Source organism: Pezoporus flaviventris, unplaced genomic scaffold, assembly GCF_033815535.1.
Source record: "Pezoporus flaviventris isolate CSIRO_AGI_PZ_B2104156 unplaced genomic scaffold, CSIRO_AGI_Pfla_v1 ptg000031l, whole genome shotgun sequence".
Classification (NCBI taxonomy): Eukaryota; Metazoa; Chordata; class Aves; order Psittaciformes; family Psittacidae; genus Pezoporus; species Pezoporus flaviventris.
In genome coordinates, this window is record NW_026892579.1 from 16,864,054 (window position 1) to 16,879,901 (window position 15,848).

Genomic DNA, 15,848 nt, shown 5'->3' on the forward strand with positions numbered 1-15,848 from the left:
CCCAAAAAACAGCCTGTCAAATTGTAGTAGCTCCGATAGAGGCACTTTCACTTTAGCTTTTCTAATAGCAGATGAACCATCACAACAGGTCACTTCCCACATTCATTCTGTGATCTTCTCTTTCCGGCTCAATTGCTTAAGCAGCTTTCTCAGGTTAGCTCTGTAAACCAGCTGTATCTCCCATTTAGAGTACTGCAGTGGGAGGTACAGACTTTCACTAGCATTTTAGCGGCGAGAAAGCTGAGAAAGTTTACAGATCTACTAAAATTACATACTGTTAATAGCATTCTAGAAAAAAATAACTTTTTACATATAGCCCTACCTGAATCTAAACATATCAGAATAAAGCATGGCTGTTTCACTGAAACACAGCAGCTATATCCACTTGCGCCAGCACTGATTTCACACCATGGGTTACCCTTCAGGTGCTGGAAGAATGAGCTGAGATTCCCATTAACTGGGGACTGAAGAAGTGAAGCAGTGAAAGTTCATTCCCGAGTCCTAACCCCTCTGCTGTGTGCCACTTGCTTAACTTCCCTCAGCTTCCCGACCACCCTCCTACACACACCTCACCCGACAAAGAGCCGCACAAGAGCAGGCCACACACGGCTGCACTTCTGCCTTCAGAGAAACCTTTTTCCCAGACGCGTGTCCTCCATACGTATACTTTTCCCCTGGAGAAACACATTTAATACGCATTACAGAACGGAACATTCAGGACTGAGGCGTGCGACCCCACACCCGCACGCCGGTAACTCGCAGGGGGAGGCGGCGGATCGGCCCGGCCGGTGCTCCGTGGCCCCGCCGGCCCCCTGAGGAGTGGGGGCACCGTGCGTCCTCGGGGAGGCCTGCCTGCCTTTGCCCCCCCCCCCGCCCGCCCCGGCGAAGAGACGCCGGCGTCCTTCCTGCCTCCGTGTCGGGCAACGCTGCCCGCCTCTGCATCAAGCACCGACCATCAGCAACTTCCACCGCTCCCTCACGCCAGCGAGAGCCGACCGGAGCAGAAACAGGAAACGCGGCCGGGGAGGCGGCTGCGCCCCCCGGCGGCAGCGGGCGGCGGGGCGGGGCGCGGTGGGGGCGTGTCCGCCCCTGCCCGGCCGTGTCCCCGTCGCGGCTGACTCAGTAGCAGCCTCTGCTGCCGCGCTTCTCTTTCCCGCCCCCTCCTCAGTGTTCCCTCCCCCGCCGGGGTAGCAGGAAGCGGCTCTGATGTCAGCGGCGGCGGCGGTAGCCGCGGCACGGCTCTGAGCGGCTCTTGTACTCCCACCCCGCCGTGGCCCCCCTGCCCGCCGCTGCTGCTGCCGCGGGGCTGGCGGAGGTGGCCGGCTTCGGCCTCGGGGGCGCCCCTTTCTCCCCGCTGTCGACGCGCGGCCGAGGCGACTCCCAGGTTCCACAGAGGCCGCGGCCTAGGGCGGCCGGCGCGGCGCTCCGCGGCGGTGCGGGAGGGCGCGGGATGCGGAGCGGTGCCGCCGCCGGCGGGGCCTCCGCCCGCCGCCACTGAGGCCCGCGGCCGCCGCGGATGAGGCCTCGCCCCGAGCGGCGGCCTAGGCGGCGCCTCGGCCAAGCCCCCCCTGACCTGCGCCCGCGCGGAGGGCAGGAGCCGCCTCCGCGTCCCGCGTAGCCCCGGCCCAGGCCCTCGGCTGTCCGGCGCCGAGCCCTCCGCCTGCAGCCGGCCCTGGCCTCTCCTCCCCCAGGTGAAAGAGGAGGGATGTCCGCTGCCGCCTCCGCTGAAATGATTGAAACCCCCCCGGTCCTCAACTTCGAAGAAATCGACTACAAGGAGATCGAGGTGGAAGAGGTGAGTGAGGACCACACAGCCCGGCCGCCTTCCCCTGCTCCCCGGGCGCGGCCTGTTTAGTGGGCAGGAGGGGCCACGGCTTCCCCCTCTCAGCCCCTGGGGTGGCCCTCCCCAGGGCCGGCGCCCGCTGCGGAAGGGGCCGCGGAGGCTTCCTGAGTGTGTGAGACTGCTGGGACACCCCTCAGTGTGCCTGCGTGGGGGTTCCCTTCTCCTCCGGATGCTACAGCACTTGGCATCGGAGAACAAAGGCGTTATGTCTGGGAGCCGAGGTGCCAGCTTACTTTTGCTAACCTTGGTGCTGGGTTATGGGGGTTGTTTAAGTGGGGTACATTTATTCGGGACTTTTAAGTTTTGAAGTTTCTCCTCCTGTTTTGCCACCTACTTTAGTATGGATGGCAAAAGCTGTTGTCAAACACTGACTTAAGGGAGAATTGTTAATTCCAATACTTCTTCTGGGTCTCTATTTCTGTATGCCCCTGCTTTCTCCTGCTACCACATAACTGGACCATTGTATATATAATTATCATACCGGTGTTAATTATTTGTTAAATTAGAGGTCTCTTAGATGTAAGGACATACAGATTTTTTTTTAATTATTTTTTTCTTAACATAGCCTCGTGATATTTGCAGTCATGGATCTGTAACTTTTCATTTGTGAATGTTACCCAGGAAGTGGCATTCAGTTGTCATATAACATAGCTAGAAGCAAGTATTTCTTAAGTGGAAAGTTTCGTAGTAAAGTTGCCGTTTTAAATTCTTCGAGGCTGTAATGAGATTGGTGAAGTGCAGAATTTTGGATGTACCTCTCATCTGTCTGGATTTCCTGTGAAAGTAGGATGGGTGTGATGTAGGATAGCTTACATGCTTTACTACAAGGGCTCAGTGGTATGCATATATCACAATGTTGTTTACCTCTCAGAATCACAAAAATAATTGCTGCTGTTGAATTTCTTCCTCCCTTGTTAAATTCTCTACAGGAATGATGTTGCTTCACACAGATCCTGATTTTGCTGACATCAAAAATCTACACTGAATTTGATGAGGCCAGCTTGTAGATGTTGGACCTAACAGACACCCAAGACTGCTGAAACTGCCTTTGTGCTTTTATTCATAGATTGACATAATTCTCTCTCATTATTAATTGCCCTCTTTTTCTTAAAAAGTTTATGTGGAAGTGAATTTAGTTTTGAGGTCTAGGTTTTGTAGGTATAACAAACAGTGTCTCATGTTTTTAAAAGGGTTTGCTAGACACTGTTTGTCATTACTGTGTTGGGCTCACATGGCCTGGGAGAGTTTGCAGAACATAGAATCCCCAGTATTTTCATGGAACATCAGGGCACTTTGTTGTGTTCAAGTAGCGTTGTGGAAACTTTGATTTTTCACTGCAGCAGACACTGAAAGTTCTCAGAAGATGGTGTCTTCCAAAAGATTGCTTTTTCCCCTCTCTGTGAAAATGGCAATCATTACAATATTTGATTCTAAGTCTAATCTTCCCTTTGTGCATTCAACTGTTCTGAAGTGAGAAAATTTCAGTGTTTGGGACCGAAGGTATTTTTGCATTTGATGGTTTTGCAACACTTAGTAATAGACACGGATCAAATCACATGTTTTGAGAGAAATGGCTTTTCTTACCCAGAGAAGAAAATAAAGTTCATGTGAATTTATCTGTCATAAAAAAACATGCCCTATGATGGCTCGTAGAGCAGAGTAGCACATGTTAGGCATAGAACTTTGAATTAATAAAATGCTATACAAATCTTTAATCCTCATGACACCCTTGGGAAGGCTCTTAGCAAGGATTATATTGCCATTTTACATGCAGGAAATGTGGAGCTGTATAGTGTGTAATTGGTGTAACTAGAATTTATCATTCTCAGGCTTAGTGTTTGGAGCTTGTCTGTGGCCTGCATACCTGTCTAGCACCCTCAAAGACAGGGCTGTATGCACAAAAATGTATGTAGAGAAAATGCCTAAACAGTAATTTGTGCTTTATTTAATGTGATTGTTGCATTATCCTCAAAGTAGTATTCTGTTGGAGATGACAAAACTCATGGGATATAAGCAGCGGAGCTCTGATGAAGTGTTTGCTCCATGAGAAACTGGTGACAGCTGATGTAGCATTTGAAGTTATACTCGGGGTACCTGTCCTCCCAGAAATTCTTGTAGGCAATGGGGATATCGCAGTGCTGAACGCAGTCTAAAAGTCATTGCACAGATGAAGAAATAAGATCTACTTTACAATAAAACAGGTGAATTAGAGACCATACTTAGGCCTTGCTTTTCTCAACTGTGGGTGTTGGCCTCTTACTTATAATGCAATTTCAGCACAAATAGTCAACTTTACAGTCATAACAAAACACATAGTTACTGAGGGTTTTCTGTGCTCTCACTTCAGGCTTGGAAGTTTTCAATGACTTTTAAATGGCTGTAAGGACTCAAAATGGTCAGGTTTTGATATGCTTGGCAAAATTCAGATGTTTCAAAACGGGTTGTCAACAGACCTACACTGTTAAGAGCTGTAATGAATGCTTGTATAATCGTAGCTTTGCTGTTGTATTATCAAGGCTGTCTTGTCAGCAGATAGCAGTCCCACTCTGCCACTGGTTTATTAATAGATATTGAAGTTCTGGAATAGTTGCAAGCCCTGAGGACTTGCTAATAAATGTGAGATCTATAAGTGTGCTTTCATTTAAGTTTGGTTGAACTCTGTTGGATAAATCCAAGAATATACCATGTTTCATTTTAGCTGCCATGCACATGACTAACTGTACTGTATTGTTATTTCCTACCAGTCAAGCATGTCTCCAACTTCAAGCTGCCTTTTCATTATTTAAAGTGCTTAGGTTGAAGTAAAATATAGAGATAATTATTATGAACAAGTTGGAGTCAAATCAAAATCAGTGTGACACAATGGGAGCATCTTCAAAACTAGAAGGAGAGAAACAGTATAAAACTTGTGTTCAACAACAACAAACCCTACTTTACTGTGGAAATTTTTGACTGTTAGAATGTCACCTCTGAAGTTTTCAGGTATTAATAGACAAATCATTAGAAACTTCATAAATAAAACTGCAGAATTTATCTGAAAACTTAATATCACTGAAATCAAGTTAACAGTCTGACAGCCCTATTTTAAAATCTCATATTTAAATCTAGGCTAAAAACTGTTGCCTTTTCTTCCCAGAGGAGCTTGCGCATCTAAGCAATGAACAGACTATGGCTTTTGATTGTTCTGGCAACATGCTCCCTGCCACTTTTTCCTGAAAATCATACAGCCTTTTCTTGGTCATGTAACTTGATAACAATCCCATACATGACCAAAACACAGACTTCTTTATCACATGATGTGTGTATGCCTTGGACTGCATGGCCAGAAGATACATGTCTGGTCATGTATGCTGTGGCCCTGCCCATGACTGTTTGATGTCACCAGGTTGAAAACCACTGCCATATTTATGTAATTGCAGGTTACTTTTAAACAGTCTGAAAGCATAAATTAGTTAACGATCTACTGGTAGAGTGTGGTATTCTGGTATACATTGAAATTTATTTCAGCAATCTTAGTTGAACAACACTAGTTAATTCTGCAGGGGTTAGGGTAACTTTTTCTTGAAGATGAGCAGACAAACTTTCTAAATATTTATTTTAGAAGCCCTAGTTAAGGTGCCAGCAACTAAGGAAATGCAATTTATGGCATTTTAGAAACAGTTCAATAATTTCATTAGCTGTGCTGAGATCTGCATGTGTACATTGCAATTACAGAGCAGAGCAGTTCAGAGACAAGAGAATGAGGAATACAGTGAGACGACTGGGTTTTGCTCCCCTTTATGGTAGTTAATTTTTAAAAAGTTAATGAGATGCAGTGACTAATTAAGTCCGTTGCATTACAAAGTAAAGCAGATTTGCATTTGCTGAAGTTGCTGCTGAGCATGGAGTTGTTACCACCTCCATTGGTTTTATGTCGTGGGGGTTTGTGTCCAGTTGTAGAATGCCAATCTTGAAGTTCAGATGAGAATCACAGGTGTGATTTGAGATCTGAACAATATTCTTGGGTATCTGACACCAAATACAAAAGGCTTGGTTTTCGAGAGAAAGGGCTGATGGTTAGGAATTTGTTTGAAGTCAGTCACCTCTACAATTTCTCAGCCTTTTTCAGAAAGTAAGCCTTCAAGCTGCAAAGTTGGGCATCCAGGAGGGAAGGCAAAAAGCTAGTACATGGTGAAAACGTACTCCAGAATCCTCTGTGATTTTACTCTAAATACATCTCTGATTTAATTCAAATCACTATTTAAATTTAGTTTAGTTATACCAGTGGAAGATTCTCTTCATTCTTCTACAATGAAAAATACCTGAAATGTCAGCCAGAATGTGAATTTATACTGGTGGTTTACACAACACGAATTTCATGTGGATGAAATGTAGTGTGCAGTTAAGTGTTAGAAGATGGCTAATAAGCTTGTTAAACTGTTAATGTAAGACTTCACACTTATTTCTACATGTACAGATTTATCCAATGAACCAGTCTGCATCCTATATAATAAACTTGTATTTTACTCATAAAGAATGTATGTGAAAGAAACCTCACAGGCTTTTCTATTCTAGTGATGAAAATAAGACGTGTTATTTATGAGAAGGTTATAAAATGAAGTTCTATGTCTAATGCAGCATCTAAGATCACAACTGAGTGACAGTGTAACTGCGATCAGAAACAGGGGTAGAAGGCCTTTTCCTAAGAAAAAACTAAAACAACAGAACAAACTCTGTGTGTCCCTTATTTTTCCCACCCAGTGGATTCTAGCAGTATTGTACTAACTGACTGCAGAATGATTGTTTTTCAAAGACCAGTATTTCCAGACTGTACCAGCTCATATCGGAGTCTTTCACCCTGAGTGCCTCATAACCCAATATTTTGTGTCTTAAACTGGAATCTCTTGTCTGGGCTGCTGTAACAGAACAAATGGATTCATACTAGAACATAAAGCAAGTGTTGTATTAATGTTTTTAACTAAAGACAGATGTGTAAAAGGCTATCAGTACGCAAAAGCTGGAATGGAAGTATGACCTTGATAAATTGTTATCTTTGCTTGAGATGCACACATTTCTTAGAATGACTAAGCTATCAGTGCAAGGGGGATTGATCGTGTTTAGAGCAAGTGAAAAATTTCTGGAAACACCCATAATTTTAGGAATATATGATGGTACTTTGATTCTCTATGACATGTTCTGAAGAAGTTGAAGAGAGAGCGATTTCTTAAGACAGAACTACATTCAGATAGCCAAGTTGCTAAATAATAACTGTAAAGTGCTGTACCCTAACAGATGATGCCCTAAATATGGACCAACTGTATTAGTTTGTGGCAAGCAGAAGTTATGTATATTTGTTGAGAATATAAGTTTCTTTTTAATAACATTTTTTTTTTCATTAAGAAATGTGGGGTTTTTTTCCTATGGTGTTTTGTATAACTTTGAAGTTGAAACTTGGAAACTCAATCTAAGTTATTTAGTTTACTTAAAGTTAATGGGATTGCTTATGGATTAAGGGGGGATGACAGTCAGTTTTGGGGTTTGGATTTTTCATTGCTGTATGAATCCCAGAAAGGGAAAGCAACATTTAGAAATGTACAAAAAAAATCTAACAAGTCAAAGAACATAGCTGTAAGAATTGGCAGACCCGAACTCCTTCGTAAAAGTGCTGCCAGGGTATTGGCCACAGTCATTTGTGGCATGGGGCCGATTTGTTTCAACCTGCTTAATAAAGCATAGCATACACAGAGGAACCAAAGTTGGAATTTGAAGCTGGTTGAATGAATGGTAGAAAATGTAGGCATGTATTTTTAGGTAAACGGTTGTTCATGGCTTCTTTTGGCACTTCTTTTATCTATATCCTTTCCATGTGTTATACAGGCAGATGTGTTAAAACCTGAAAATATTAGTATGCTATATTGGTACTGCTTGAACTGTGGTAGATGGAAAGAGTAGAAGCAACTAAATTTAAAAACATGTTTCTGGTTTTGCAAAGCATTGTAGAACTTTGTATCTATTTACCTTTTTAACTTACACGAAGTTCAGTTTGCCTAAACCTTTCATCTGCAAGTATACCAAAGGGATATTGATAATAAAGATAATTTAGAGACTGCTTTCTATTGAGAAGCATGGGTTTTGTTTGGTTTGTGTTATGTTGGGTTTTTTTAACTCTGCTTGTCTTGCTTCTCAAAATTGTAAACAAATATGGCATGTAGGTACTGCAAATTATCGTAGTAATTCTCCAAAGAATCTGCTAACTAAGGAGCTATTATATTTTATTGCTGTCTTATGTATCCAGCAAGGTTTTTTTAAAACAGAAAAGTACTAGGTATTCAGCATGCAGAGCTAACTAACATGGAAACTTCATGAACAGAGATGTAAACTTTGCATCTTCATATTTTTGAGTGAATACTAAACCTGTGCTCTTAATGCAAAGGTGAAACGAATTCTTCCTGAGTTTCAACATTTGGTAGGGGAACAGGGTACATCTGAATAAACAGATGTGGTTTTGTTGTTGGGAGGAGGGGGGGATATTATTGGTCACATCCCTTAGGATAAAATACATCCTAAGATTTTAATGTACCTGCAGTCTTTCCTGCATTCCTAGTCAACATACTTACCAGTCAGTATAGTCTTCATACTTGCAAGTCAGTATCATGTATCTTTGTTTATGTACAGCATTTGATACTATTTGTACACAGAGGCAGAGGTAATGTTGGTTCCAGGGCTCTTGTATGGTTCATATTCTTTAAATAAAACTCTAAATACATAATCTGGAAAACATGCGCTTTTCTTTCACCATGTCACTTTGTTGCACAGTAAAACATAGCTTTTTATTGGTATGAGTTTTATAGGGAGAAGAATAAATTTGTATATGCTTTTCAGTCTTCAAAGCTCTTTAAGCATTTTTGCCAGTTTAAAATGTATCTGTTTCGTGTGCTAACCGAGTGGTAAGTAGTAACTTAATTCTGTTCTGTGGAAATGTAGAAGCACTGGTGTTCTATTTCTAACCGTGTCATCTGCCCTGTATTATTCTTTTTTCTCCTAGAAGATATTTAGAGGGCCAAAATCGTTTACCAAAACATTGTGTCTATTTTTAGATCATTTTCCAAACATACACAGTGCTACAGATCAACTGCTGTTTATTGATTTGTTGTGTCAATAATTCCATTAACTGTGCTTCATATAATTCAGAATATGCACTAGTGCCCAAACATATGGTGTGGCACCAACAGCAGGGGACAAGAAGGAATGAGCTTGAAGAAACTAAAGTTCAGGCAGTGCCTCCCTCCTGTGCTATTAAGTTACTTAGTTCCAGTGCATGGTGTTGAAGTGTACATAGTGTTTAAATTGTTCTGACAGATTCTAAGATTTTTAATTTTCAAGGAGTTGGTTTAGTGAAAACTTAAAAGGAAGAAAGTATGACATCCACCATAAGCTGTATTCTGTCAATTATAAGGTATGTTTTTATGATGAATAAGGTACTTTTTCCAGATTAAGTAGGAAAAACAGATTGGGCTTTCACACATGGTAAACTCCACGTTTGGATTGGATCCGTCATTGCTTTTGACGGTTGTTCCTTTCGTATGCTGTCCAAGAGCTGAGCTGCTTTACTCAACAGCTCTTCTGTTTTCCCTGTATCCTAGGTAAATATTCAGTGCATTCGTGTCCTCTTCTCAAGTTCAATCCTCTGCCTAAGCAGGCACCAAGTCACTGATAAATTGTTATGATACCTTGACTGCATAGTCATTTATCAAGCTCTTTTTGCCAACTATAAAGTTTATATATCTGATGGTCTCTTGCAACTTTCTATTACGTAATTAAGATTTAGATTGCCTGGTAAGCTCTTCCTCTTGATGCCTGACATAGATAATATTATTATTGTTGTTGTTGTGTTTGTTATTTTTTTATTATTATTGGTTTTATTTTCAGTCATCGGCAGGACTTCATAAAGTACATCTGATTGTTTCAATTTATTATACTTTTCGACTAGAGCCCAAGTATTGTGACATTCATGGCACAATATAAAACATTACATTGGGAGGTATACTCGTATATCTTAGTTTCTTTATTGAATAGAAATGTTATTTAAAAATGAATCAAAATTGGAAAATAACATTTCCTCTAGTATATGAACTGGAAATACATGTACCATTTCTTGGTATTAAACTTGCAAATACGGATACATCTTAAGGGGAACCGAATGTAATTATATTGGCTTATGGGCTGAATTTTGAATTTGAGTATAGAATCATAGAACAGTTTGGGTTGGAAGGGACCTCAAAGCTCATCTAGTTCCAACCCCATGGACACATCCTGCTAGATCAAGTTGCTCAAAGGCCCATATAACCTGTTCTTGAATACTTCCAGGGATGGGGCATCCACCACTTCTCTGAGCAACCTATTCCAGTGCCTCACCATGCTCATAGTTAAGAATTTCTTCCTAATATCTAATGTAGATCCCCCCTCTGTCATTTTAAAGCTGTTACCCCTTGTCCCATCCCCTTGTAAAAAGTCTGTCTCCAGATTTCTTGTAGGCCCCCTTTAGGCACTGGAAGGCTGCTATAAGGTCTCCCCATAGCTTCCTCTTCTCCAGGATGAAGAACCCCAGCTTTCAGCCTATCTTCATAGGAGAACTTGTGACCCCTGATTTACCAGACCAGTGTCACTGGATTAAATGTAACTGGGCTGTAGTCAAAACCCATGAAAGAGTACAAGAAAAGGTACATTAAGAAATTGAATCTTTAACAGGAGTCTCACTCAGCCTTGTACCATAAGGCCAATTGTACCTAGCTAGGAGAAATCATTATATGCACACCTCCTTTTCCCAAAGTGGAGGGGAGAGTTTTTCAGTTACTTGGTCAGTTTGGTTTCCTTTGTATTGTAGGGGAGCAGCTGTCTTGGAACTGAATTGCTGCTGCCAGTGCACTTTGTCCCACCGACAAAGTGGCATCCTTCCTCTGTGGCATCCTTCTCATGTTAACTGTCTAGTCTTAGTACTTCCTAGGTGTGAGCAGAATGCCATCTGAGTTACGTGTGCTTGCATGGTGGATAATTTCCATGTGGTCAGTATATCGCACTGCTGTGAAATGCAGACTTACGGCACAGACACAGAATGATGAAATTTTTCTTGAACTGTAGGTCTGGTCATTTTCTGTGTGAGGTGGATAGAGGGGTTGTAATGAGCAGTTTTTGTGCTGGGGGCACGGGGGTTGTGAAACCCAAGAAACTGGGCAATTTTATTCAAACTGTGGTCTGAGAGAGAAGAGGAAATACCAAGGGAGACTATTTGTACTTGGGACTTTTAGGTCTTCCAGTGACTCATTGTTTCCAATTTGTTTATATGTACTATTTTTGTAGGCTGCTTGACTATCATTCGTATGGCTTGGTGTTTCCAGCCTCAGTTGTGGACTGCAAGAAAATAGTTGGTGTGTGTTATACAAGTGAAGAGTCAAGGCCCTCTACTGTAGATGGGGGGCAGGTTACACTCAGGTATCTTTTTACATTAGGCAGAATGGAACATGTTCTGTGGAGCTGCTGCATATATCTTGTGGTAGACTCAGTCTGTGAACCCCTGTTGTGGAGAGTAAAGGTGAGAAGCCAAGAACTCCTGGAAGGCTAAGTGCATGCTGTAATGTAGAAGAGAAAAATTGTTATTTGTGTGTAGTAAGGAAACCAGAAGGGGAAAATGCTGCTGATCGCCATTGCTGGGCATTGTCTCTCCTATCTGTATGTAACCCTTCAGAAATACTGAGCATACTTCGCCTTTTATAATCTTTCTGAATGCAAATTCTTGATTATTTTTTCAGTTTTTCTTTTTACCTGTCTTCAAATTTGGCCCTTGACTGCAGGCTTTCTCATATTCGTCGTGAAAGTTTAGCAGGTCTTGAACTATGCACCTGCAGACTTTTCCATCCCATTCTCAAGGGAAATCAGCTTCGCTATTTATTTATTTATTCATTCATTAGGAAAGCATGTAGTGGGAACCTAACCCAAGCATGGTTTACATAAATGATAGTCAGTTTGCTTTGACATGGAGCTTTGACAAGTACAGTCTGGTGCTTGTACATTCCTAGCTACTGAGTTGCTTTCTCTGGATCAGCACTGTTAATTTATGTTCCAGATTATTACTATATTGGGTGACATTAAAAATAAAATATTAAATGTTATTCCCTCAAAGGATAAGCATTCAGACAGCAGGCAGTTGGCATTGTTTTAGCATTGGGAATGTGTGGTCATTCACTGATTGCCTGCAAATCACTTTTCTTTTAAGAAGCCATCCTGGTAAGGAGTGAATTCACTAGTAAGCCTATAAGAATAACTGATCACATTGAGCACCTCATCATGACTGTATCAGAGTCCTGTGCAATTGTTTGAATTCCTATTATTAGCAAGAATAAAAAATACAGTAGATAGATGTAATTTCACTGGTCAAATCTATAAAACTAAATTTGCCATCATTCCCCTAATTTTCTCCTGAGCAAATTTTGTTTGAAATAATTAAGGTCATCCTTTGCTGACATTCTCTTACTGCATGTTAATAAAATATTTGTGTGTTTTCCAATTCTTCTATAAATGATCTCTGGAGGAAGCTTACCTAAGTGCTGTTTCCAAGTTAAATTCTTTTCCGTCCCTGAAGTCCTGTGTAGCTAATGAAACCATTTCGAGTTATAACTCAAGTGTTTCATGTTTTGTTCTAGGTTGTTGGAAGAGGAGCCTTTGGTGTGGTCTGCAAGGCAAAATGGCGAGCTAAAGATGTAGCCATTAAGCAAATAGAAAGTGAATCTGAAAGAAAAGCCTTCATTGTAGAGGTACAGTAAGTTTGCTGGAAAATACAAGGTTTGGTATTTTCTTAAATTCATGGGAGCATTCAGCACACCCACCTACAGACATTTATCTTGTCTGTATTACAAGATAAACGCAGCCTGTGGTACCCAGTAGAAGCCTGAACCCCTTGTCTTACAGAACAGGACAGCTGTCGGAGCACATTGCAGCTGCTTTAGTTTGCTTCCCATAAAAACTGGAAAGCAAGAGAGGAGAGAGGAGTGCACACTGCTGGGGAAACACTGGTTCCTAAGTTATGTTCCAATTCAGGGTGCAGCTGAAATACTCACCAAAATCTCAGTGGTTAACACTTCCAGGCCATACCTAAAGCTGTTTCTTTGTTTTGTCAACAATTCTAATAATTCTTTTTACTTACGTGCAAGTTCATGAATGCATGTAACTCACTTAAGGGCAATCACTTTTTTAATTCAATGTCTACTTCTTCAGAAAGAACTTGAGTAGTTCAGATATACTGATAAACTTTCCAAGATATGCAACGTTTTCTGAAATCAAAAGTTAGACATGTAATTTAAATGAGATATATTATGATATACTGCTTGGTATTTAGTCAGCGAGGGTCTAGGATGTTCAATATATACAAAATACGTTTTAAAAAAATCTCAATTTTGGAAGTAAGAGTGTGACGCACTGAAGGGTTAAAGGAAGCATATTTGTAATAAGCCTTTGTGTAAATATTTATATGTTGTTCATTACCATGGAAAGTTTTTAATGTTACTAATCTGAGTCTAATTTGATACTGAGTAGATCTAATCAGTCTATTACCATTTTTGTTAGAGATCTGAGAAGGTAATCCCAGAAATGCTTCAGTAGTTACTGGCATTCAGGATCCTGTACACAGGGCAAGCATCAGTTGAAATACTCCATTCCATTTTTTAGAACTTATGAAGTATACAGAAAAAAATAGCATTATCTCCCTAGACAACAAACAGCATAAGCTACCTCAGAAGTCTGTATAAAGGGGGGAAAAAAATTCCTTCTGATTTTTTTTTTTTTCCTGTCTATTACCTACTGGTAAAGAAAAATTCAGTGGAAAATAGTCAGATTGTCAATTAGTACAAGCAGTAGTAGGTTCTTGGAACTATGTCACATTAGTAACAAATTGTCTGGCTTATTTTCCAGGGGTTTGGGTTTGGTGGGGTGGTTTGTTTGGTGTGGGGTTTTTTGGGTTTGTTTTTTTTTTTTCTAGAACAGTATTCTATATTGTGAATTAGGACAATATGATTCAGATTTTTTATGTAGTCAGGCAGTCAGGATTCCAAAATTGGAGGCTCCAGGAAGAGCACAGAACTCGTAGAGGTCATAGTTGCACAGTGCTTATGACTTGAGTGATTTTACTACACCATGAAAAAAATACTTTCTTTAAATTTAATTTCTTCAGAATTTCTTTTCAAATACAGTTCCAGTTAGACACAACCCTAATTACACAAATTAAAATGCAAATAGTAATACCTAAAATCACCATCTAGGGTTATGCATATGTATAAAACTGTAATTGCTGTTGTGATGTTTGAATTACAAATATGAAAATAAAGCATTAGGCTTATTTTTTTCCATAGTTTGAAATGAAGTGTGATTTGTATTGCAGCTTCGACAACTGTCACGAGTAAACCATCCCAATATTGTCAAGTTATATGGAGCCTGTCTAAACCCAGTAAGTTATATCTTTGTCAGTATGGCAAAGGTGACTAGTTCAACATATGCAAGCACCACTGTACAAGATGTGTATTTTATATACAAAAAACTGTATATTGTGTATATATATATATATATAGTATGTTTTAGCCATCAGAAGGAAATATCCAGATACGTAGATTGGTTGATATTTTCAGGGTTTTATTTTTTCTTTCCCCTGCTATAAGAAGTAAATTCTTTCAAGAAAACCCCACAGCTATTTTTAAGTACCAATTTTACTTCAGTTTGTCAGAATGGCATCTGATGTATTAAATACGTAGTGTCATTCATATCTGCAGTCTTATTAATTGCAAATCAGCAATATGAAAATACATTAGCAACACATGATTCATAGCTTGTACTTGTTCCTATTCTTACATATATAATTTTCAGGATTTGCTTTCTTTCTGTCACAGCTGCAAGCAGTCCCACAAATTCTCAAAGCAGAAAAGCAAGGATGTGACAGGCCAGATGTATCCGTAGCTATTCTAGTATGGGTGATTTAATTGGTTAAAGTAATGCTGCATCCCTTTTTAATTAGTACTGGTGGTATTCTTTTGACATAGTGTTTAAAGTCTATTGTAAGCCACTAAAGTATAGGCTAATGAATTGCCATTTGAAGGCAGCATTTGCTTTTCAAGCCTGAGGAGAGGGAGGTCATTCTTTCTTAACTTACAGTGGGTACTAAGTATAAAACTGATTTCTGTTTCTTATGTGTAAATATGTACCATTCAAACTGACTCTTTATCGCATAGATAAATTTTCCATTAGCTTAGATACAGAGATTTTGCAGTTCCCCCTAAAGAACTTTTCCTTTCAGTTTGCAAAAGCTGTTTTCTGCCCCTACATTTAAAACATTCCTGGTTTTTTTGTTCCCCTCTCCAAGGTGTGTCTTGTTATGGAGTATGCTGAAGGAGGCTCTCTATACAATGGTGAGTATCGCTTCAACGTAGTGACTTCTGCTAGTATTAGGGCAAGCATGATCTAAAATATATGTTACTTCATACATATGTCTCCATCCTTGGAAATACTCAAATGCCACCTGGACACAGTCCTGGGCAACCAGCTGTAGGTGGCCTGCTTGATCCTGCTTGGTTTACCTCCAGAGGTCCCTTCCAACCCGAACCATTCTGCGGTTCTTTAAAATTCTTAAAATAATTTTAAGGAGATTGGAGTCCACTGATTTGTTTCTTGATACTAGTTTGTTATATTTTATGCAACTCATTTAAGGTTTTCCAGTGGAACATCTGAAAGATTCCTCCTTAATTTGTAAAGCCCTGAGCATTTGCTTAATACTGACTTTACCAGGGATAGCTGAGAACAAGCAACTCCTTTCATACTGAATTTTAACATAAATAATATGAATAACATACTAAAAAATGGAAAATATTTTTGATATAGTATTTCAACAGTCTGCAGAAGGATATTTTCAGCTTCAGTATTGAGACATTCATAATTACTTAGATCCTGTAGAACTTTCTGACTGGTATGTTGTTAACTCCATTGTATCTGT

General features: G+C 40.4%; 1 protein-coding gene across 7 annotated transcripts in view; it reads left to right on the forward strand.

The window, feature by feature from the left end:
- The first annotated feature begins 1,517 nt into the window (after nucleotides 1-1,517).
- MAP3K7 (mitogen-activated protein kinase kinase kinase 7) overlaps nucleotides 1,518-15,848 on the forward strand; it is a 47,865-nt gene continuing 33,534 nt past the window's right edge. For 2 of the 7 annotated variants that reach the window (XM_061460287.1, XM_061460288.1), the window contains exons 1-4: nucleotides 1,523-1,795; nucleotides 12,520-12,630; nucleotides 14,250-14,315; nucleotides 15,222-15,267. In XM_061460287.1, coding sequence (XP_061316271.1) covers nucleotides 1,706-1,795; nucleotides 12,520-12,630; nucleotides 14,250-14,315; nucleotides 15,222-15,267 — 313 coding nt within the window. In that variant the 5' untranslated portion in view covers nucleotides 1,523-1,705. Of the gene's footprint in view, nucleotides 1,796-12,519; nucleotides 12,636-14,249; nucleotides 14,316-15,221; nucleotides 15,268-15,848 lie in introns of those variants that run through there. The other 5 variants (XM_061460285.1, XM_061460286.1, XM_061460290.1 and 2 more) reach the window with 3 other exon arrangements.